We start from the raw sequence: 24,545 nt of genomic DNA on the forward strand, positions 1-24,545 counted from the left end.
AGGCTACAGCCTGTGCAATAACTAGGAGGGCCAGTTCTGGCCAAACAGCCCTACTGTGTTGGTTGCTCAGGTGTATGGATTGAATGTCCAGGTTGACGTCCTCCATCCCTTGATAAGAAAAGGCTCCTTTTGCCAAAGAGCCTCAGTTGCTGGTGAATGACATTGAAAACAAAACGATCATTGTGCCAGTGTCCTGGAAGTGTCAGCTCAGGTACCCAGGATTGCCAGGGAAGTGGTTTGTATGCTATACCCAGTTCTTTAGCTACCACCATGTTAGAAGGTGTGCAGGCTTCCATGATTTATGAAAAGTAACCTGAGGTTCATGTCAAAACATCTTAGGTTATGTAGGCCACCAGAATATGCAATAAGATATAGTATAATTAAGGAAACCCTGGCAGTTCTTAAGAGTTTAATTAAAGCCGCCACTTCTTAATAAACCCTACTGCTCGTGTTCAATTGTGAAAAGAGAAATCTAGCAATCATTAAATGAAAGAGTAGTACCAATAGTAGTACTATTGTTGCCATTGTTGCCTAGCCCTGGTACATACTTGGTAGGTACGCTGCCTGGTTTTTGTGTTAACTGTGGGTAATGTACATAATGTCCTGGTAGAGCCATGTGGTGGCACTGTAGTCTGCTTCCTATCTGACATACCAACACTCAACCACTCACATTCCTAAAGCCCTGTTGATTCTCTTATTCTTTCACACCTTTTCAATTGAAACAGCCTTTTGGGTGAGCCAGTCTCCAGGCATACACATGCAAGCAAACTTGGGACTGGTTCTGTGCGTTCATTTGGTAAAACAGTCTACCACCAGTAAACCCCCTTAAAACAATAACTGATGATTTAATTATGCGATTGCTGCATTCTAATTGAAATTGAGCTAGTGGCAAAACAACAAAAGCACCAAGATAAAACAATACCTAAATAAATTATGTACGAGAAGGATAATTTTGCATAATTTAGTTTTATAACTATTTTATGTAGTCTTTTGTTTAGGTAATGAATGCCCACAAATCAGATAATGAGATCTGAAGTTAATAAATGTGCTACATTATTTCTCTGAAAATAAGTACACTGAAAAAAAACACCAACCAAAGAATGACTGCAAAATAATTAACACAAAGAGTTTTTCTATGACAACCAAAGACTCATTATTTAAGGTCCGAATCATTTTGATACTACAATTCTACTCTGAATTTATTTTTTTTTAAGTAGGATTACAAGATAAAACACCAAATTCTGTCAAAAAAATCAGAAAACCTTGTCAACTTTAGATCTAACTGAAGAAGCATACATTTAAATTGCAATTACTAGACATAATAATAACCAGAGTCACAAAATGGAGTGCACATTCTTCTTTGAAGTCTCAAAACAGGGTGAACTTGCTTATGGTCAATATATAATAATCTTAAATATATTAGTTAAAACAAAACAGAGTGTAATGGTATGCTTTATTTTAATAACTACTAAACATGCTGTGTGTTACAGACAATAACTCCTGGTGACTGATTGATAAGTTTGTTTATTTCAGTAGAAATTCTTAGTGAAGTCAGACATAAAACAGTTCTTACATAACAGGTTGGTAATTTTCCACCCTTTCCAGAAGAGTCTCTGAATATCCAGGGGAATAATACCTGAAAATAAATAATATTAAATATCAAATGCTAGCAAAAGCAACCTAAAATCTTCAACGTTAATACTGTATTGTGTGATAGAGTCAGAATAAATTATAATTGACTAATGACTAATTAGGAACAAGTAATAGGTTTATTCCATGCTGAAAAAAAGAAGAGAGAAAAAACACAACGTTTCGGCCGTGGAGCCTTCTTCAGGCATGCTGACGCAGCTACCCACCTGAACTAATGACTAATTAGACACATTAGACTTAGATTTGAAATGTAGTCTGCTGTCATAGTTTTTATTGCATAAAAAGAAAGAAATCTATAATGTAAGTAAACTGTTGTGTGTTGGCTTGTGTGTCAATTTACATTTTCTATGCATAAATGCCAGTCTCCTAAATCGTGTTAGTTCCTTGAGTATTGGTGTAATGTTTACTATTATAATAATTAAGGCAAGGATACATTAAAAGCTATTCTGTATATAGTGCCTTGCAAAAGTAATCAGGCCCTTGCACATTTTGTTCTTTAAAGCCTGCTAGCATGATACTTTGAAGTAGAAATTAATATTTCAGCTGTGAAGCCTTCTTCAAGTGTGAGCAAATTATCATTGACTTCTTCAGGCCTTTAGGTCTTCAGGTCGCTCACACCTGTAGAAGGCTTCACAGCTGAAATATTGCGTTTTCTCTCTTCTCTTTTCAGCATGGAATAAACCTGTTGTTCCTTTGCAGACCAAGTGCTGACGCAGATACCCACCTGAAATTAATATCTGTTACACAGGTTAAACAACACTGCCCACACATTCTTAGCCAAATCAAAAGCAGGAAATAATTAACATGAAAGAAAAAAAAGTCATGATGGCATGACAAATTAATTTAAGTGAACAAACCTTGACAAGCAATCCAATTAACAGAGTAGCCACGGTTGGTGTGCAACAATAGTTTTTTCAGTAATTCAGAAATAAATACACCTGTCTCTGTAAGGTGTCTCTGTGTCTGGTCGTGAATTTCAAGCAAAGATTAAACCATGAATACCAAAGAGATTTCAGCGTAACTCAGGGATAAAGTTATATAAAAGCTTAGATCAGGAAGAAGGGTATTCATACATCTAAAAAATATAAATATCTGTTTGAGCATGGTGAAGTCAAACATTAGTTAGACAGATACTTTATTAGTTCAAGTAGGTAGCTGCATCAGCATGCGTAGGCTGCAACCTGCAGCCTTTACTGTAACCTATCTTACCCTTAAAAGTCTTAGTTTGAATATTTAAGTTTACAAAAATCTATGTATATCATTTTTTAATTTCACAACACGGGACACCATAGAAAGGGTCTGAATACTTTTCCAAGGTACTGTATGTTAAAAACTCTTTCAAAGCTTTCTTTAAAGCTTTCCTTTCTTCACTTCCTGTTTCACTTTCTTGAAAACAAAACTGAAAACCTAGATCTTCACTTTTTAAAAAGCAGGGATAACCTGAAAAACAGGACGTAGTTCTGTCACTCGATTATGTGATCTGTCACATACAATAAATGTGAAGAAGTAGAATTAACATCAACCATGAAAAAGTACAGAAAACAAACACCTCAGCATATCATACCTTAATAAACGAATTCTGTTACTTGTGTTGATTTAGTTGGCAATCCAATCATGGCTCTTCATACGGTTTATTCAATATAAACTTTATGGAAATATTACCAACAAGACACACGTGATTACAAGACAAACCATAGAATGTTAATGCAGTTTGTGTCCAATTCCTGCTCTGCAGGAAAAGTCCTTTCTAGATTTACTAGGCAGTGGACCAGTACTATTGACAGATTGCATTCATCCATTAATCCATCCAACCATCATCAGAAAACTGTGTATTCATGGTGAGGGTCGTGCCAACCCTGAGCCTATCCCACAAGCATACACCAGTTCATCATATGTACACATAGACACAAGCAATGAAAATCATTGGCCTATCCAGGATGCCTTTAGTGTGCTGGAGGAAAGTGGAGCAGCAAAAACCCATAAGATTATGGGGGACACATGCACACTCCACGCAGAAGGACTCCAGCAGATTGCAGGACACGATGATTGGCTGCCTTGACTGAAAGGGCCGCATATTTATTCAACGTATTTAAAAATCACTCATAATGACAGCTTCAGTTAATTCTCTCCTCCAGCTGTTAACTCTTACCTGACTATTTCTTCTGGATAACAATTGTTTATGGAGTTGATATATTCCTGAAGAGCTGATCCAGGTTCAGCTTTTATCTCCTGAATTTTCTTCAAGCCGCCACTTGTGACAAAAAGTCGTCTGGCTTTACTGTCGTGAGGAAGTACCTGAGGAACGAGCACAGCATAGAATAATTTGTAACACTAGTGAAGATACCTATTAAGAAATAATATGTTAATTGAGCGTTTGTAGATATTAATAATATCTATAAACATATAGAATTAAACAGCATTTTACTTAACCTGGCAAGCTGCTTCACAGTTCTCAATACTGTATATTGTAAAAAGCCTTTTGTACAAAATGATGGTGTTTGTTCTACTTAAAAAGCTAATGAGCTTTATGTCAGAAAATGTTAAATGTTAAAAGAATGCCAACGCATTTTATTTCTAAGCACTATTCAAGAGACACAGAACACTGCAGAATAGTACACACGGAAAACACATAACAGTAAATACACAAGTAAAAAGGAAAACCACACACTAAACAGGGCAGAATAGATAAAACCAAGAGTAAAACTAAATGCATATTAAATGCAAAAAGTTAGGTTTTTAAAGAGTTTTAAAAATGCTCACTGTCTCAGGATCTCCATGGATTTGAAGATTTCCTTTTAAGCATTATTATTGCTGTTCGCTTGCTTTATTGTATTTATGATAAATATACATCCAAATGACTCTAGACAGTGCCTTAATCTTGAGTGATGTACTTTCCAGTGCCCTGGAACACCCCTCCCCCACCACCACAACTGAATAAAAAATAAACAGCTTCTTTTACTACGTATTTTTGGATGTGAGGGCTAGATTGCACAAATCTTTTGTACTGTGTATAAAGAGAGAGGATTATTTTGGGTGGAATTGAAATGTTCTGTACATTGTCTTCTGAGTGTTGTCACTAGGAAAGACAACAGGCTCTACTTCATGCTACTTAAAGCTACTTAAATGAGCCTTGTCTGGGCTTTGCACATGCCTAAATTTCATTATACTTCAAAACGAATATCAAAAACATGGCAAAGCAAACAAACAGGACAGTTCATTAATACAAATAAAGTCATTCACTGACGTGTAAATCTCAAAGAATTATGATACCATCCTTAGTAGAATAAAACACATCATAAAAAGCTTGCAAAGGAACATACAGTATAGAGGTTAATTTTCACATTGTAAAATAGAAAAGAAAGTAAATCACAAGGGCTCCACAAAAAAAGCACTATGTATTTTGCTTCTTTTTTCTACTTTTCAGCGTGGAATTAACCCTGCTTGTTTTAAAATGTAAATGTATGAAACCGGTGATTTTGTTGCTCATGCGGTAACTGTCTAATTTAAACAACACCCGAAGAAGGTTCCACGGCCGAACCGCTGTGTTTTCTTTCTTCTTTTTTTCAGCATGGAATAAACCTATTACTTGCTCCTTTGCAAAGATTTAATATGATAATTTATGCAATCAGCGTCTTTCTACACGGATTTTAATGAAACGTCGGTTCTGTTCTGTCTTTACCTTGCTGAACTGGCCGACGACATGCTTGAGAATATTTGGAGAGGCGTCGTGCAACAGAGGCTCCAGTGCTGGCAGATGAGTGCATTTCTGCAGGATGCTCTTCAGTGCCTTTTTCGCCTACAAGATGGAAACATTAATGGGAGCTCTCTGGCATCTCCCTGAAACAATGACAGGAATTTCAAGCCCATCGTGCTCGGCATTCCTAGGCCTTGAAAGCTGGAAATCAGTCGAACAGACTGGTTTCTGTTTTAAAAAAATAGAAAGCGTGCACATTCTGCAACAAAACACTACACACAGGAGTTCACAAAGAAAACGGTTTAGATGTCTGACGATTTCAAACTGGAGATCAATTGTGTTTAATATACAAAGGAAATATAATTAAGCTTTTTTTATGTTGTATTGTCTTGCGTAGCTGAAGTCCCTTACATCAACTTATATACAGCTATAAAATGTACTAAACTATCATGTATATATCATGTAACTGGGATGTAATCCAGCTCTATAATAGATCACTATGAAAGACAAGGTAGGAATATGCATTTTAGTAAGTAAAATTGCTGGAAAGAAAACATTTTTACAGGTTAAAGCCAATTTATGCTGGAAACACAACAGTAACTGTACAGCCTTACATCTAATTAACATGTTAATAAATATGCATGTATTCAGTATATAATATATAAAGAGTATTTTCAAATTATATACAGAATATATAAAGATCTCCTAGCATACACTTCCTCTTTAAAAAGTGATTGAAAATGTTCTGTGTTGACGAGCTAGATTTTCGAAACAATTGATGCTTTAACACTACATACAGTGACAAGGCACTGACAAAATATAGTATCTACTAGATACAGAAAGTTCACCTTGGCTCAGCATAGTTCTCAGGAGGTGCATATGCTCTATGTTGCCAAATGCCATGTTAGTTAACTTGGCTCAGAACCAGACTCCACAGTGAAGGGCAATTCTCATGAATACAGTAGTTTACCTTCACCTGGAGGTCCTCAGAGCTGTCCGTCTCCATGTACAGTGAAAGCAGCTTTGGCAACACATTGGCTACAGCAACAGCCCGTGCGTGCTCAGGAGTGTGTCTCCCAATCTGCCCGAAGGCCCAGGCTGTCGCTGCTTTAATGTGGTCCTCTGGTTCCTCTGTCAGACAGATAGCCAACTGTGGCACCCCCTGCAGCGATCAGGACACAGACGGTGTGGGTCAGCACCGGCCTCACAGCATTATTACAATCGGAATAACAAGCAGTCTGTAGCCATCACTGTGGAAGAATGTGTGGAAAAACAACGGGCACTCAAGAACAGCTAGAAATACAGCTGATCAGCTCAATCAGTATTATATTTTCCTTTGATGTTTGAAGAGCTGTTTTAAAAATGTTGAATTAACAAGTATGTTTTTTTTTTATTTTCTACAACTGGGGATGATTTACTGTTAGGATGAGAGGCCAGTTCTTTCTTCCTTCCTCTTTTCCTTGTCGGAGTCAGTCAAGTCTGCATTTTACACATTTAAGTACCCAGTTAGAAGCATTTGAAGTGGCTCTTCTTAACAACGGTAACAGAAGGTGCTTTTACTGTACATGCAAAGTTAATGGATTCTGCCTTATGAACAAGAAAGACCTCTGAACTTCACCGGTTGGGCTGCTCAGCAGTCTTTGATGATATTTGAATGTAAGTTTTATCCAAACTGTAGACCTATAAGCTACTAAAGGATGGAAATGTTCACACATTTTGGCCAGACAGCCAAAACACATTTATGCCAACAAGCATACATAGAATTGTGCTGCAGCCTTATCCCTCAATATAAAAATGGTTGTATTTGGTCAAATAAAACACAAGGCACAAACTGTAAATGTCTTACGTAACAGCTGTTTTCTATTTAGTTTGCTATACTGCAGATTTTTTTCGCATCAACTGAATTCCACCATCAGACAATGAGTTTCAAATCTGTAATTAGCAGAGGGGTCATATTTATTAATTAACAATGTGAAGTCAGCAGGGTGCTGATATAAATCTCACGCTGTACTAGTAGTATGGTTCTCATCACACAAAATATTGAATGTTCTAGCATAGGTCTGATATAAAAGGCGTGACTTACACAGATTGCTCTTGAATAATAACTTCAACTTCCATGTTCATTCACACAAGAATGCTATTTATGACAAAGTTAAACTCAAATTTATTAAACTGTGTGAGATTTATGAAGCACAGATTTAAGAAGTTAAATTTGTAAAAGGACGCATAGACAAAAGCATAGCAAACTGTTTAATATACCTTTGTGCTGAATAAAATCTGTATATATTATATATAATCACACTTTGATGGTGGTGTCGAAACGTTTTTGTCATGGGTATAATGTACTGGTTAAAATACACACGTCTGATTGTCTAAATCACCACTGTTAACAGAATTTTAAAGAACTGTATGAGATTAATATATACAAAGGCCCTTACTACCAACAGACGCATTGTTAAATATGATTGTTCATTTTTCATAATGTTTTAATTTATGAATACCTTGGAAGTGTTACAAAAAAAATGAACTGTTTTTATTTTATTAGGCTAATGCACTGAGTAAGTAACTTTAAACAACTTTTAAACATATTAATGTGGATGTTGAAATATTAAATAAACAAACATATGGTCGTATGAGGCTAGTTCATGAAAAACAATTTAAGGAAAACACATTTGTTATTTCAATCTTTTTGCTATAAAATAAGCAATGATATCAGTCATTTATGGTGCCATCATGGCTGTGTATTCATGAGCAATGGACACCAAGCCATGGGAATATGCTGTCATGACATTCATTAGCCAAACATTTTTCATCAGTAACAAGCTATTTCTTCATCAGTGACCTCTGAACAACAATTTTGCACAATACCGCCAAGGATGAAACAACACATATGGGACAAAAACACATGATAGCTTTCCTATGTCAGCTTACTAGCTTACTTTAAGAAAAAAAATAAGTTAAAAGACAAACCTAGATCTACTGGAGAGATTCTCTATTGTAAATCTTTCCTGTGCACAGCCACTTCATTTTGAGAACGTTGTAGCACAAGATTTTAATTTGTGGGGATGGCCAGCCTACGCCTTTTGTTTTTGTGACACCACGAGTCATTATTACTACATTTATTCACAAGAAAACAAAGTGCACAAGTGATGAGTAATCAATGCTGTAATATTAAACAGGAAATCCTTCATTCATATTTAACAAGTAATCTGCAGTTGTTAAAAGGAGGTCTTCTTCTGGCTCAGGCAAAAAGTATTAGCTGCCTGTAACACGCGGTCTTAGAAGTCAAATAGATAATGAGCAGTCTGTGGAGCTACCACACCCACCTTGGAGACGATCACAGCCATGGCCAGGTTCTCAGAGTGAGCCGCCACATACCCAAGCATCATGATACCTGGAAGACGGACGCTACCCAGACAATCGCCAATATAATCAATGGCCGCAGCCACTCCTCCTGCATTGACAATCAGCTGGGAGAGCTGCAAAAGAGAGGGATGCAGGTACCAATAGGCAGAAGACTGAGACCATGTGATAAATCCAGTGGAGTGTAAGTCTAACGTGTAGGTGATCTCAAGTCAATGTATCATAAAACCTTTAAAACTGTATGAATCCAGGATTTCCAACTTTTGTGCAAACATATTTGTACACGGATAGATGATATCACATCACAGCAGACAGACGCAAACAGTGAAGGGTGCCTTCTTTTAATACACCTGAAAGATTAGGCACATACGTGTGTGCGAAGGATTAATTTGCGAACGTAACAGGAATTTATCTGAGGAAGACATTTTAAGTTTTCGCAATCTTGACCAATGTTGTTTGAGGGTAGGGAGGGGTGGGGGAGCTCCAAATGAATTGGAATAATATGTTTGCAAAACATCGTTAAAGGAGATGCTGCACAAATACGAGATCCATAGGAAAACACATGCAACATGCAACATTTTTAACAAGGTCTCCTATTTTGTAAAATCAATTAGTTCCATTAGTGAAAATCCAGTGACTCTCTTGCCGTGTGCAGCTGTTCAGATGGCAAAGTGCCCAGAGACTGTTTCTGTGAGGCATCATGAGACCAGATAAAGGAGTGGAGGATAAGGATTAAAGAAAAGACTACAGACAACATAATTTAAGGGATGGCACAGAACCACAAATTTTCTAATGACACAAACGCATACAAATAAAAATAATAATAGACACAGGGTAGGAAAAATGTTTTTTTCATACGGTTGTTGGATTAATATAATTATTTTCAGAAAGGGATTCAAGTATGTGCCTACCATTTCCATTTAAGGTCCTAATGGTTGGACTGCTTAATTGTCCTGTTACTATTTGATTTTCCCATTTGTACATGTATGTACCATTGTTTGCTAACCCTTCCTAACTGATCAGACCTAACCTTGAATAAGGAAACACTGAGAGGAACTACGTCAGAGTGACACAATATGTAAGTCTAAAACACCATATTCAATTAGCCTTTCGGCACAATTTCTACCACCCGTCTTTCAAAAACATCTTTAGGAGCCATTATTGCTAACAGCCTTACATGGCACGTCAAAAGTAGGTAGATGCCTAAAATGGGCATGCTACAAATTAAACTGCAATACAGCTGCTTAAGAGGAAACTATAGAGTAAATTGAAAACAGTCTGAGTGAGAAAAAAAAAACAGTGCGGACCAATCAGCTGTTACCTCTGGGGTGTGTTTAGCGATCTCCCGCATCAGTGTCGCAACGTTCTTCTTCACATACTCATCAGGATCCTTCAGGCATGTAAGCACAGCAGGAAAGATTTCCGCCTCAACCACCATCTCTGCCAGATCCACCGAGTGCTTCGAAATCTGACTGAGAGCTGAAAACACCTGACGCTGTCGAGGGAAAAAAGGAGCCATTTAGAAAAAAAACACCTAAGCTTCTTAAAGACCGGCTAAAGTAACTACATCTGTTTCTTCGTTATTAGCTTATAAAAGTGGGTGACACTTTTTAGATCATATTCAGATCATTAAGTAAGAATGGTGCCAAGAGATCACATACAAAATTGTGTAAATAGTTTGGCCTTTCATGACCTTTCTATCTGTGTTTCGGCAATAGAAGAGCACATTTTTAATGAATACAACAACTTTACCTTGAGCAAGATGCAGCAAAGAGCACCTGACAGCTCTCACCCTGGATGGGATGCCAGCCCATTGCCAGGCAATGGAGAAAGGATCATTTTGAACAGCCAATCAAATATAGTCTTAAAAACCTCTGATGCTTTGAGGAAACTGAAACTCACGTAACTCAAGAAGACATAGGTGCCCCAGTCCAGCAATAAAACACCAGTCCCTCCTGTCTAGCAAAAGTGCAGCAGCCTTACTAATCACCACACGAGGCTTGCCTCTGATATGTAATCATCTCAGTATCTACATCACGAAGGCTGACGAAAGTGAACTACAGCGTGGCCAAATTAAAAGAGAATCAACACATACGATTTTCTACGATTCCTTTAACTTAATCATCCAGGATCAGAGGTACCCCATAAAAAAAGTTATCTCCCAGTCAATATCTGTAATGTGGCATGGTAAAAAAAAATGATTAATTCCATGAATCAGTGCAAATTCGGACATTTTTCTCTCTTTCTTTCCTGTTGGAATTAAGCCTATTTACACTAGTGGAGCTATATTAAAACCCTCTGCTCAAATTAAGTAAACTGTGGACATCCTACCTTCAGCTTGGCATCTGGATTGAGAATCATCTGGGCTAAATGAGCAATCGCCCCAGCATCCACAACAGTCTGGGCCAGCTCTGGAGAATGTTTTGAAATGTCACTTAGGGCTGAGGCAGCGATCCTTTTCAAAGCAACTTCCGGCTCTTGGACACAGAGAACTAAAAGCGGAACTGCTCCTGCGTCAACAACGGCCTGTGACAGTTCTGTGGATCACAAGGAAAATAATTAAGTGAGTAGGGGTGGATGACCCTTGATCAGGCCATTTTTCACCCTGACACTCCCGGGAAGGATTACAAAAAAAAAGCCAATGTGCTGGGGAGAGTCAGTTCAGTTCACCATCACTACATCTGCATTTCAAATTAGCCCGGCTGGTTGCACGGATCATGTGGACCAATCTGCTGTTCAAAAGGATAGAGGTCAATGGATGGAGTCAAATTAGAATGCACGCATTTCAAGCAGATTGGGCTGTTCGTGGAGTGTTGAGAAAGGGGGCAAACAGATTTCGGCACTTTCAACCTCGGCTGTTGCACAGCACGCATTTAAGATAATAACCCCAAGCTCAAGCCAAGTTAAATACATTTTCCCCATTAAGCTGTCTAATGACTGATTTGTGTTGGCAGCAATCAGAGCATAAACAAAAATAATACACAAGGTACAATAAAGTAAGATGCCTTTGTCATTGTGTGGTTTAAGGGGAAAGACAATGGAACTGGGGACATTTGTTTTTTATATATTTTAAGTACACAAACACAAGCACATTTTTTAATCTACAATTTTAAACAGGTGTGCAGGTGGACAGTTCACAACATTCTGCATTAACAATACACTCACAATACACAAGACACTATGACTGGCACTCAAACATGATATTCTTATATATATATAAGTTATATTTTTAGTACATGTTAATGTTAAATAACAAACCTAATGTTAATTTCACCTGTTCTGCAGTCTTCATGTATCCCCACTCAATAATTGTAGTGTGTTAGTTACCTGTAGTAATTGCATACATTATTTACATTCATACATTTGAAAGTTCAATGCAATTTACAGACTCATTTTCATAACATTCACCCCCACTCTGTTACAGACTTGCATTCTCTTGTCTTGTGTTTCATTTTGTGCACTGGGAAAAGATCCATGCAATCTGCTTCTGAAATAAACATGCATTTGTTTTGTTTCTGTGACTGCCTGTACTAGGCTACATTTTTAAATAGGTTAAGGCTAATTAGATGTCTTGCAGTTGAGGTCAGGAAAACACATTTGGAAAGTTTAAAATTTAGTTTTGCATGGTGAGAAATCATATTTTACTGAAAGCATGGTAACTCACATAATTAAACGGAAATACTTTAGTGGATAAATACAGAATGCAGGCACTTAATGTAGTATTATCCAGTCTGTATACATACTGTATATAATACATGTAATGCACACATAACTCTATATAATGAATGAATATTCATAAATTATATGAAACTATAAAGAAAGTGTTCTCTCAGAGCTGTACTGACAAGTAAGGAGATGCAGGGCATGAGAAGAATCTATTGTTTTCCCAAAAAATCAACACTGCTTAAACAGGACCTCCACCTTGTAAACTAAGATTTTTCCAAGATCACAGTAACAGAAAGGAGGAAATGACCCTGCTTGAAAACAGCACACGCACATATTCTTCACAGACGGTTAGATCAGTTAATGTGGTTACACAGCAAATGCCAACTTTGCAAAAAAAGACCAGAAGCAAGGTCACAAAAACTTTATTTATAACAGGAGGCAGGGGTGTTACTGTTGGTTTTAATAAATGATTTTCTTTTTTTTTAATTTACAAAAGTGAATATTTCAAAAGTGCTACAGCACTGGACTTATAAAATCTTAAGACTAGAGTAAAACCAATTAAAGTTCTGATCACCAATATCAATGAGTTCATGTTTTTTTTTTTTTGTCTTCAAATCCTATAAATATAATTAAAGAAATAAACACCTGTGTATTCTGGAACCATAACACTTGTGTCCATAATATCATATGGTGGCGGGTAGTGGGTAGGGATGCTTTAAGGTCAGTTATTATCCAGGCTAAATCTGATCTTTTAAGCCAGAGCTTTTTTGGTGTGACATATAATATGAACTTTCATATGGTTATAGCTCATGATTTCTGAAGGAGTCATGGCCTCTGATTACGTTACCATCCACTCATTTTCTAACTGCTTTATCCAATATAAGGTTGTGGGGGAGCCGGAGTCTATCCTGGCATGCAACGAGCACAAGGCAGGACACATCCTGGGGGGGAAGCCAGTCTATCGTGGGACACAAACAGGAACAAACACACACACACTCACATCAGGGGCAATTTTCCCAGAAGCCAATTAACCTTCCTGTATGTTGTTGGGCTATGGGAGGAAGAAAGCCACACAAACATGGGGAGAACATACAAACTCCACACAGATAGCAAACCCAAGTCCAGAACTGAACCCAGGGCCCCAGCGCTGCAATGCTAACAACAGCACCACCGTGCCACTCCACGTTACGTAAATGATAATGACAACTCCTTTGTACACTTGTGATCAGCAAAGCCATTGATCCGTTATAATTCAAGACAACAGGAGGAAGTGATGATGAACGAGGTGATATCTGTTTGACATTTTTAATCTACTAACTGCAGGTTTAAAATAGATTAGTTGAGGCTTAAGGTTAAAAAGGGGATTTTCATTTTGCAGTCCATGCAGCTGTTATGTAGTGGCCCTACAATAAATATGAAACATGGCCCTCAGTTCTGAAAACTTGGGGTATCCCCACATCCCACCACTGTCTCAGTAAAGGAAAAAACAGTTTTCTGCTAGTCCACCTTTCAGAAAAAAAACTATATTGTATTAGAATGCCAGTACAGCTTTATATGTGTTATGTAACGTATAACCAATCTAAGATTTACCATACTGTGGTCAGACAATCCAAATGGATAAATGAAGTAACTGGACAATGGAGTGTCCAGATGTCCAGTGGAGTTTTGTGTCCAATGGAGTCACAAAATTGAGTTGCTACTCAACTGTACACAATAAAATCTATCTAACCTGGCCAGACATACCAGACCAGGGGAGATCCTTAGTCCCATTTGTCCTGTTTGGCAGCTAGATTGGAGATGCTGCCAGATCCACCAGTTCATGTGCAGTTAAAATAGTAACTAGCTCTCTGGCTGACCTCGGGTGGGGCTCTCAGCTGTTTCAGTCTAACTGCTCATTTTCTGCACAGTCCACATCCCCAGCCAACAGCACAGACTCCTCATCCTGAAGATGAGTTAATCCGCTGTACAGCTTTTAAGTGCAAAATACACTTTGTCATTTCTCGTCTGTCATTGGAGGACAGACATTAATTAATACCAGTGTCTCACTTCCCACCTTTCAGTGACCACTCTTTAATCACTTCAAACACAATAAAGGAATATGGAATTAAATATTAACTGAATAAAGCAGCTACAAAAGCACTAAAATCAGAGCTCTTTTTTAAGAGGGCAAGATTTGAATTTCAGACAAACTATTATTTGTGAAATAACTTTTTGCAGAATAATCTGCCAGATTTAAATGGGTATCTCAAAAGCTTTTTAACAACATGTGCATCTCATTGCAAAGGGTCTTTTAAGTTTTAAATAAAGCGTATGATATTTTTTTATGCTAAAACCACACATTTACTTTGTTCTACAATGACTTTAAACAGTTTATATCACATTTTAAGAATATATGTTCATACTTTACCACACTAGCGTAATTTCAGGATGCTTCACTTTATTTTTTTATTAATATGAAAACTAGATACTGTACATAAAGGGGAAATGGCTTGACCAAATTTGAAAGATTATATTATTAATCTCAAATTAAACCCTTGATTAATTTCTGGAATCCAAAATATCAAGCCTGCTGGAAAGACATTGAATTATCCCCTGTGAGTAACTCCCCAATTCGGGCATTATTAGATAACAAGAATTTAGATAAACTCAATGAAAAAATACTCCATGGATAAAGCTTCAATTAAAGATATGGAATTCAGCTTTAAAAGAGTATTACTTAAGTGAAGCAGTAAAGGAAATTAGACGGTATGCCTACAAAATGGAGTTTAAGCCAAATAGATTGGGCAAAACATGAGGCATCACAAAACAGGCACCTAAAAATAATAGTTTTGGAATATTCTTTCACTTAAGTGCTTCCAGTAAATCACTTAAAAGAGGTATCTGCCAGGGTAGCAGCTATGGGACATCTAGACAGCTGAAGTACAATGAAAAAAACAAGATATGTACTGTAACATACAGTGACACTCTTGTTCATATGCTCACCATACATACTGTACATTTGTAGTGTATGTGCTTGTTAATATACACGATAGTCATAAAATCACAAAATATAGAAATTTCTACATTAATACTCATATTCCATTACAGTAGAATATTAATACACAGTACTTAGGGTGCAAACAAAACAGATGGGGCAATTGCACTTCTAATCTTAACTAGGGATTACTGAATTCAGCAATTTATTTCGATGAGGTCAAATAGTTCGTTTTTTGGGTCTTAACTGGATGCCAATTGAAAAATTCCTGCAGGAACCTGCCCTTTAAGGACTGAAGTGGCCCATCGCTGATCAAATCAAACTCTATCCTTTATTTTGGCTTTGCTGTGATGAGGAGTTCAGGCTGCTAAGTGGAGTTAATTTACTAGATGACACTGAGAAATGAGTAACCAAAGAGTGTGCAGACAACACGGGAAATGCGCTAAGCCTACGTCACTATACAGTACCTGCGTTGTGTCTGGCAATGTATCCCAGTGCCCAGGCTGCTGCCTCTTTCACCCCGGGATCGAACTCCTCCAGAGAAATCACAAGGGCATCCAGCGCTCCACAGTCCACCACTGCCTGGGCCAGCTCCGGAGAGTGCTTCGCCACTGCCCTCAGAACAAAGGCTGCGGCTTTCTTGTAGAACCTCTGCGGAAATGAGCACGAACAACAGTCATCCATCCATCCATCTTCTAAAAGCTTGATCCAATAAAGGGTCGCGGGCGAGCCGGAGCCTATCAGGGCAAGCAATGGGCACAAGGCAGGATACACACTGGATGGGACGCCAATCCAACAGAGGGCACAGATAGACACACACACACTCACTCCTAGGGCCAATTTGACTAGAAACTACCAATATGTCTTTGGGCTGTGGGAGGGAACCAGAGCACATGGAGGAACACCTGAAGAACATACGAACTCCATGCAGACAACACTCCATGAACACAGGGTGCCAGTGGTGTGAGGCAGTAATGCTAACCACTCCCCACTGTGCCACCCCCAACAATCATTCTTATATTCAAATTGGTAATGGTACCGCAGTTCTTCAATATGCACAATGCAAAAGGGGCAGCGGTGTTCCAATGTGGTAATATCAATTCCATCGCTCATGATTCTCGTCATGGGAACACCCCTGCGGTTTCTGGTTTTAGTCCAGCTGTGAATTTAATTGATTAGGTTAACTGAACCTTGTTAATTGAACTTTTTGCTTGATTAGACCTTTTTTTGTAACGGTTCTGAACTCTTACAAAGCTGGAAGGAATTAGAAATTAGTATTAATTGTGTACCAAGAGCTGGATTTCTCTCCTTATTTAAGTATACAGTTTCAATTGATAGGTTTCTGAAGTGTCAGCACTTGGGATGATTCGAAACAAAGGCTGCTTAAATAAGACTGTTTCACACAGAGTATTATCCACCTGAGCCCATACAGCCCTTAATTGGGCACCTAATAAGAGTTGCTTAAACCGCTTCAGGGAAGCAGCAATTCATAAAACAAGTTAAAGACAGACTGAACAGAGATCTCTTTGCCACATTTCTTGGCAACAATTTACTCAAAGAAATTTAATTCTGAAGCCAAAGACTGGGTGCAGAAAGTAGTTAGATCTACTTAAGAGAACAGTTCAATTAACGTTTCAAAAGCCGACGTAATTAAGAACTTAGCTGAGAAAAAGAACCAGAGGGCACTAGGTCTGAGAAACTTTCAAACAGGTTTCTTTCACTGTTCAGTGAGAAGTGAATGGTCTGAGTTTCTCCTGCTTGTTAATGAAACATATTCAGATAAATCATACACAGTACCTTCAAGCTGATCAGCTAGAATTTAGCAACTCAAAATCCATACTTTTAACAAATGGTTATTTTTTTACCAAGAATTTCGCAACAGGTAATAAAGACACTGTAAGCAGAAAGCTTGATGGTTAGTTTGCTTTGTTGGCTATCACAAAGTTCACACAGTAAGGCTTCCTGATTATTTAAATTAAAGGTTGGCTTGTTTTAGGAGGAAAAAGCCTGTTGACTGTAAAACTAAAATCAACACAATTAAAAATGGAATTTTCAGACACAATTCCACCCATCCTTTATCAGAAAGACACACATTCCTGTAGGGATTGTTTCAATGTGAAGCGCATCCTGGAAGTATAAGGTGCAGGTCAGGACTACACCCTTAGATAGCATAACAGAAGGAAAATCTTTATGATTTATGGGCTGATACCTTGATGCTGCTGTAAATCGTACCTCACAATGTGAAGGCCACTAATGGCAAATACTTGGCTTGAAGATGTAATTCCTTCTGGCTGTTTTTGTTGTTATTTCACCCCATCAAATTGGATGCTTGTGGAGCTAAACTCCACATGAACTTGTTAATTAACTTAATTCATCTTCACACACCGCCTAAACATAGCAGTTCCCTCATGACCTTGCACTAATGTGAGTGTCCCATATCAGCCAAAATACTTACTCAGTCTCACTGCAACAGTGACTAATATTTACCAACCTTAGAAAAATTCTAATATTTTAACTGCAGTTTGGATTTAAGGCACATTTTCTCCTTTTATTTGTTCTTAATCCTTTAAAACCCCAGTGATCCAACTGAGTAAGAAAACTTTAAAAAAAACTTTAAACTAACATGCTTTAAAGTGTAACTGCAACGCTATGTTTACATTTCAGAGTTACGAAGCATTGATGCGTGCATTTCAAACCACTATCAAAGAAAAAAAATGTAAACAGTAACTTCTAAAACCTCCAATTTACATCACAAAATTGACTAAATTTCCAGGTATGTGCACCACCATATTCTGTGATTAACAACGAGGTAACCAAACTTCCAGTCGTGAAGTGACCCTATGACATTGTAAACAAGCAGACTTGTGAATATGTTTCTTTATTTATTCTTCTGTTAATCCACTGGAAAGATTGCTCTCGACTTCAAGACGGTTTTGCCGACAAGAACTGTTTTCTGCACAACCTGTACTTATATCGCTCATACACCGCATTACATTAGTGATGACAGCGACTAGTGAGCAGGAATAGCTGCTTCATGTCACAATTCACGTGAACTCTCGCTTGTGTCTGTGCCAAGAGCAGGGATTCGCGACAACATGGCAACTTACAGTACTTTCCCAAACTTCACGATTTGATGCTTAATTCAACATTTGTGTATTTTTTCTATAACGTTAATGAATTAATCTTCTTACAAGATTTAATAACCGGTCTGAGAAATTGGAACTGTAGTTTCCCTTTAAACTTCCATATTCAGCTATAGTACTGCTGAATTTCTCAAGCTTGGTAATCATCCGTTTATGAATTACTCTTGGCAGTTAGGGGGCTTTGATGAACACAGAATAAAAGAAGCACAACTATTATTTTTTTCTCATACTGTTGTTATTCTTGGTTTTTTGTTCCCTCTGTGTGTTTTCACTACTACAGAGTATTAAACACTTCAGCTATCTTCCATAGCCATCACACAGGGCTTAAATTCTATGCAATGTAATGGCCGAAGCATCAAAAACACGAGACTTCTTTAAAAAAAAAGGTTTTTGAGTTGTTTTAAAAACGTACGAGCCCCGGTATGATCCGGTTCACTAGCTGAAGTTGTGTGTGCACGTAACTTCGAGTCGCATAAAGGGTCTTACATTCTGTTCAGCCAAGGAGTACACAAGCTGTGGAAGAATGTCTCCTTTAACAACTGCCTCTGCCAGGTCATCGTTGTAGTTGGCAAGCCGTCCAAGCGCCAGAGCTGCTGTCTGCTGAATAGTTGGGACTACATCCAACAGAAGAGGCCTCAGCAGGGACATTACACCTAAGTCAAAGAAAGAAAGGTTTTGTGCACAAGGAAAGGGAGCAAAGCTTTGAAAACACGAAAAAAAAAAACACACTTCATTGTGACTTGTTTCCAGAATCAGGCTCCCAAAACACAGAAACGCCTCGGATCTGCCAAAAGGAAATGCTGAATTTTATGTGTGCTCTGCTGCAGCAGTCCTGCTGAAGTGAACGGGCTAGCAGGCAGCAGAGCTGAGCTCTAACTCGAAACCCCAGATGAAAGGAATTCCAACATCATTTGCAGAGCACACACACGATAGTCGAAAAAAAGGGTGAAATTTAGGACTAAAAAAATAAAGAATGGATAAGAATCTTATGAGATTCAGAATATTTTTAAAACTACATCTTAGCAATATGTCATGCACCACTGCATTTATCAATGTCATAAAATTAATTGATTATAATTCAGAGCTTAATGCCTTACATTGGTGAACTTCAGTGTTCTTCATTCACGAAACTGTTAGAAGAGCTGCCTATACAGAGAATCTGCATCGCTAAAATAAACAATTTGAGTTTTGCGGACCTGTTCTATTTCTTCTTCAGGTCCTTTTTTATCAATAATAAATTTTTGGAACAGTGTCAAATTTTTGAAAATAAGGCCTGGAAAAAAAGGTCTGGATATGGCCCAGCGATTAAGTAAATCTTTAAAAATGTAAGACGGAGCAAAATCCGCTTGAGAAATGTCAGACTGTTGTATTCTGTACCAGGACGGAGGGATTTAAAATGCTTTCCACTTCATGAGCGAAATTACCAAGATTGTGACTCCCTCCCATAAAATATTCAAGTAAAATGTATGCATACATATTACTGTATATGTATTATTTGACATGACAAATCAATTAAAAATAAAAGATACACATCAAAGAGTCACGGTAGGTTTTTAGTATGAAGCCTGATGCTCTATCAAAATCTATAATAAATTATAGAGTCAGCCAGGAGCCATATCACCCTGCAGCTCTCAACTGGCAACCCACTGAAGCTCAGCAGGGTGGCGCCTGATCAGTACCTGGATGGAAGACCTCCTGGGAAACTATGGTTGCTGCTGGGAGAGATGTTAGTGGGACCACTGGGGGGCGCCTACCCTGCAGTCTGTGTGGGTCCTAATGCCCCCGTAGTGGCGGAGACACTATACCTTAGTGGGCACCGTCTTTCAGATGAGATGTTAAACCGAGGTCCTGACTCTCAGTGGTCATTAAAGATCCCCGCGCATTTCTCGATAAGAGTAGGTAGTTATCCCCGTGTCCGGGCCAAATTTCTCCCCTCGGCCTTTACCGTGGCCTCCAAATTGTCCTCATGTCTGATTGGCTTGCTCTTGCCCTGCGATGGACTGGCGCCCAGTCCAGGATGTACCCTGCCTTGCGCTCGTTGCTTGCTGGGTAGGCTCCGGCTTCCCACGACACCGTATGGTATAAAGCGGTTTGGCAAATGACATGACATTATAAAGTATATATTTTAGAATATTTTAAAAAACTTAGTATTAAATCAGTCAGAATAAACACAGTCCTGCTGCAGAGACCCAATCAGCCACTGGACAGATGTTCCACACACTTCCTGTGCAGCTACAGCCAGCTGGAGGGGTTGGTCCAGTCACAGTTGGCTCCTATTGACAGCATCAGCAAACTGGTGTCTTAATGTTCTACTGGACTCAAGTCAGGAGAAAGACCTGATCATGGCAAGACCTCCACTCTGCCTTCTTGAGTTGTGCCCCTTGTAACCCTGTCACTGTGTGATCTTGCATTGTGGACAGCAAGCCACAGTGACTCAACAGAGGTGCAGGTTACTTCCTTCTGGAATATATACACTTTGGCCCTTGGCCAGTGTGGTGAATCTGTGCCTTCTATGACATTGTCTTTCCCACAGAGTGCTGATTTCTCAGGATTATTCTTCTCTCTGTTGAAGCAGAATAGCTAATCTTCCAGACAACTTCTCTCACAAATAAACTGCCTTTACTCACGGTGATTGCAACCTAATCTTAATTACTAATGCTAGGTAGGTCTGTGCCTGTCTTACTTACAATCATCTTTGTAAATGGCTATTCTTAATAAATAATTTAAGCTATTTTAGCTCCAATCAAATACTGTAGCTAACACAGAGCACCTGTGATTTATGTGAAATTACATGATTTGAGTTGAGTAATTTGTTAAGTCAAAGAACCACACTGCTGAAATAATCAACAAACTATCTGCTCACTATTTAAAATATAAATATGATTATGCACTTGTGAAATGATCTATTGATGTAAAGTGTGACCACTGTGTTTTCATGATGCATCAGTATAGTGTAAAATAGTATAAATAATTAAATAAGTTTTAATTAATTATTTTAACTTAGGTTTACTTTATTAGTCATATAATTTTTTGAAAATGTGTGCACTACTGTGCATACACAAAGTAAATGTTCTCTGTGGTAGACATGTACCTCTAATGGTTTGAGGGAACATGTCTTATTTCTAAATCACCCACATTAGTTTCTGAGCAAGAGACCCTTTCAACAACCCACCCCAATAACTGAAAAAACAAACTTCTGTTCCATCAACCTATATATAATGCAAAACTTGCACATTTTTATGGCATTTTATAGGCTTGGAAATACTTTGAGACCAAAGATAATTAAAAATATATAAGTAAATATATTAAGCAACAGTCTCTTAGGGTGCAATATATCTTAGCTTGAACAGGTTTGTACATATAATTTACTATAATTAGCTATACAAAGTGACTACAGAATGACTCTTTTCCAGTGACATAATGTGACGAATATATTAAATATTTATATTGTAATTACATTTTGAGGCTCTAACTCTCAGACTGAAAAATATTAAATGTTAAACTTAAATTATGAAAGGTTTACAATTTATAGAGGTTTGTTTTCTTCTATCAATCAAGATTCAAGATTCCATTCATGATATACAGTATAGCGCACACATTTGCATAATCCCTGTCTTGTCTTGAAATGAATGGATTTGAGACTACTGCAGAAATCATCATTGTCTTCAATCTCCATACAATCGCATGTCCATGGTATGGCCTCTCCAGACAAGAGAGATCCCTCTTAACTCCACATTTTCTTTAACTGGAATCTGTTTCCATAAAAGGAGCTATGATGTGAGCAGACACTGTAAGCAGCCAATATGAAATATGGTATTTGGCTTTGGTCCATCAACAATTCCTGTGCCACTCCAGGGGGTCTGTTCTTACATGCAGACTTCAGTTTACTCTAGACTCTAGCTGACTCTAGTTTTTAACAGTCTGCAGCAGGATCGCATCACAATGTTTCCTGGGCCAGACAGACCCAAAAAAGTATCCACTATAGAAAATGAACAGATCAGTCATTAAGAATCACCATTGAATTCACTGAAATGGAATGTTATCTGATGTTCTTCGTTTTGTTGATACTTCAAACATAGAAGAACCAAGCTCTTCTTGTGTTTATTTTTCTTTCTGTGCGAATGACGAACATAAACAATATAAGATAATTACATCTCCCTTCATTCAAGGAGAATGCAGAACTGAATGTTTTACATTAGGGTATAACAATTACAGGAGTAAAGACAACTAATGATTATTACTGTTGATTGATTATTTGATTTGATTATTTGAAATTTGGCACTTGAATTTTTAGATTTCTGCTTCAAATTTGCATAAATGTTCCATTTAAAAAACATAGACCCAAAAAAGCCAACAATACACTTGACACAAGAAGCTATTAACCTTGACAGTGACAGTGGTCACTGTAGGTTATTGGATTAATCCTTTACATTTTATTATTAGAGAGTCACAATGGCAAGAGCCTAAACCAGCAAACAGGTGCAGGACACTGAGATTCAAATGTACCCAAGAGAGGATAAACAGTCCATCAGAGGGCATGCACACTCTAGAGGCAATTTAGATACACCAGCTAACCTTGAATCTTTCAGCTGTGGGAGGGAGTCAGAGTACCCAGAGAAACAATCATATACACTGAATGTTCCTTTACAAAATGAGCCTGTACCTGCATTTTGCAGAGTTTCGATGTTCTGAGGCCTTGTAGCAAGCTCTGCAATAGTCTGCACAAACTGCGTTCTGGCTTTCTGATACTGCTCAAACACTGGAAAAAAAAGAATAAATAGTTACGTATACATCCAATCCTCTGGAAATGCTGTGAACATTAACTGGGGAAGAGAACAATACTGTTAGTTCTCATTTTAAATGCAACCCAAGATTCACTCATTTAATTTATTGCTCAGCACAAATAACTGTCTCCTCTTTCATAAAACACTACAAAAATGAAAACCAAGGTGTGAAAACAGCCCATCAATACAGACAGCAGCTATATCATCCTGCAACTCACAACTGGCAACCCACTGGAGCTCAGCAGGTGTGAGTCTGGCCAGTACCTGGATTGGAGACCTCCAGGGAAAGTAATCAGGTACAAATGTTTAGATTAGTGCTAGTTTTCAAGCAATACACACATTTTTCCTGATTAGAAGGCTTTTCTAATGTAGAAAGACTGCTTCCACACCCATCACAACTTCAGTGTCAATCATGCTAAGATGATTTCTTACATAGACAACACACGATAAAACAGGAAGGGGTTTTGTGAATGAACAATATTGGATGATACTATACATACTGTACATTTACATCTGTGATTATTTAAAAACAGGGACAATGCTATTTAACGCTTTATTTCTATTAATACAGAGCTGGTGGACAGAGCTGTAGGAGATTTTATACAATTTTCTTTCCAATTTGTTTGACTTTCTAGAGATTTCTGTCATTTCCCAAGTTTCAATGTGAGACAGCAGCATTATATGTGTTTGACATAATAACTAAACAAATTTACATTTTAATTGCTTATTTTCTGATTTCCTTTGAGACTCAAAACTGTTCTGGAATTTGCGAAAAAATATTCTAGTCTCTTTACGTTACATTGTATATCTCTATACAGTTTTACTTGGTTCCAGATCATTAGTCAATTTGAAATTAAGTAGCCCTGGATAACGTTTAATCTCAGTTGAATAATTTAAAAAATTATAGAACAGGGTTAAGAAAAATTACTCTCGCTAAAATAGAATGCAAGTTCCATTTTATATTAGTTCCTGCTTATGCAAAGTTTATGCTTTTTTAACACTTACCTTGCAAAACTTGCCGTTGACTCATATTTTAGATTTTACCAGAAAATAATAAAAAAAGCATATAATCCTCAAAATAAGAGCGGCGGTGCCCTGCTTTGCCAAAGCTGGTTGGTTTCAGCAGCTTCCAGAGAGCCCAGCAGATCGAGACTTTGTCAATAGCAACCTTAAGTTTGGGCTGGAGGGGAACGGTCGCCCTGGCAACAAACCGGAAGCAAATGCTCAAACATTCTCTCGCTGCTCGGCGACCAGACTGCGTAGATCCCAGC

At 37.9% G+C, this 24,545-nt stretch overlaps 1 protein-coding gene across 2 annotated transcripts; it reads right to left on the minus strand.

Moving 5' to 3' along the window:
- Positions 1 to 1,504: 1,504 nt before the first annotated feature.
- Positions 1,505 to 24,545, minus strand: spag6 (sperm associated antigen 6). 2 transcript variants are annotated; one of them, XM_069191028.1, is made up of 11 exons: positions 24,280 to 24,541; positions 23,154 to 23,249; positions 18,977 to 19,143; positions 15,815 to 15,998; positions 11,039 to 11,244; positions 10,029 to 10,202; positions 8,671 to 8,823; positions 6,315 to 6,506; positions 5,330 to 5,446; positions 3,800 to 3,945; positions 1,505 to 1,636 (listed from the first exon to the last, which is right to left on the minus strand). In XM_069191028.1, exons 1-11 carry the CDS (start codon positions 24,302 to 24,304, stop codon positions 1,570 to 1,572), a joined length of 1,527 nt encoding a protein of 508 aa, XP_069047129.1. In that variant the 5' UTR covers positions 24,305 to 24,541; the 3' UTR covers positions 1,505 to 1,569. The 2 variants fall into 2 exon arrangements, with proteins under 2 accessions (XP_069047129.1, XP_069047130.1); XM_069191029.1 differs by lacking the exon at positions 8,671 to 8,823 and having other exon boundaries at positions 24,280 to 24,545.

This window comes from Lepisosteus oculatus, chromosome 6, assembly GCF_040954835.1.
Source record: "Lepisosteus oculatus isolate fLepOcu1 chromosome 6, fLepOcu1.hap2, whole genome shotgun sequence".
In the NCBI taxonomy this organism is placed as follows: Eukaryota; Metazoa; Chordata; class Actinopteri; order Semionotiformes; family Lepisosteidae; genus Lepisosteus; species Lepisosteus oculatus.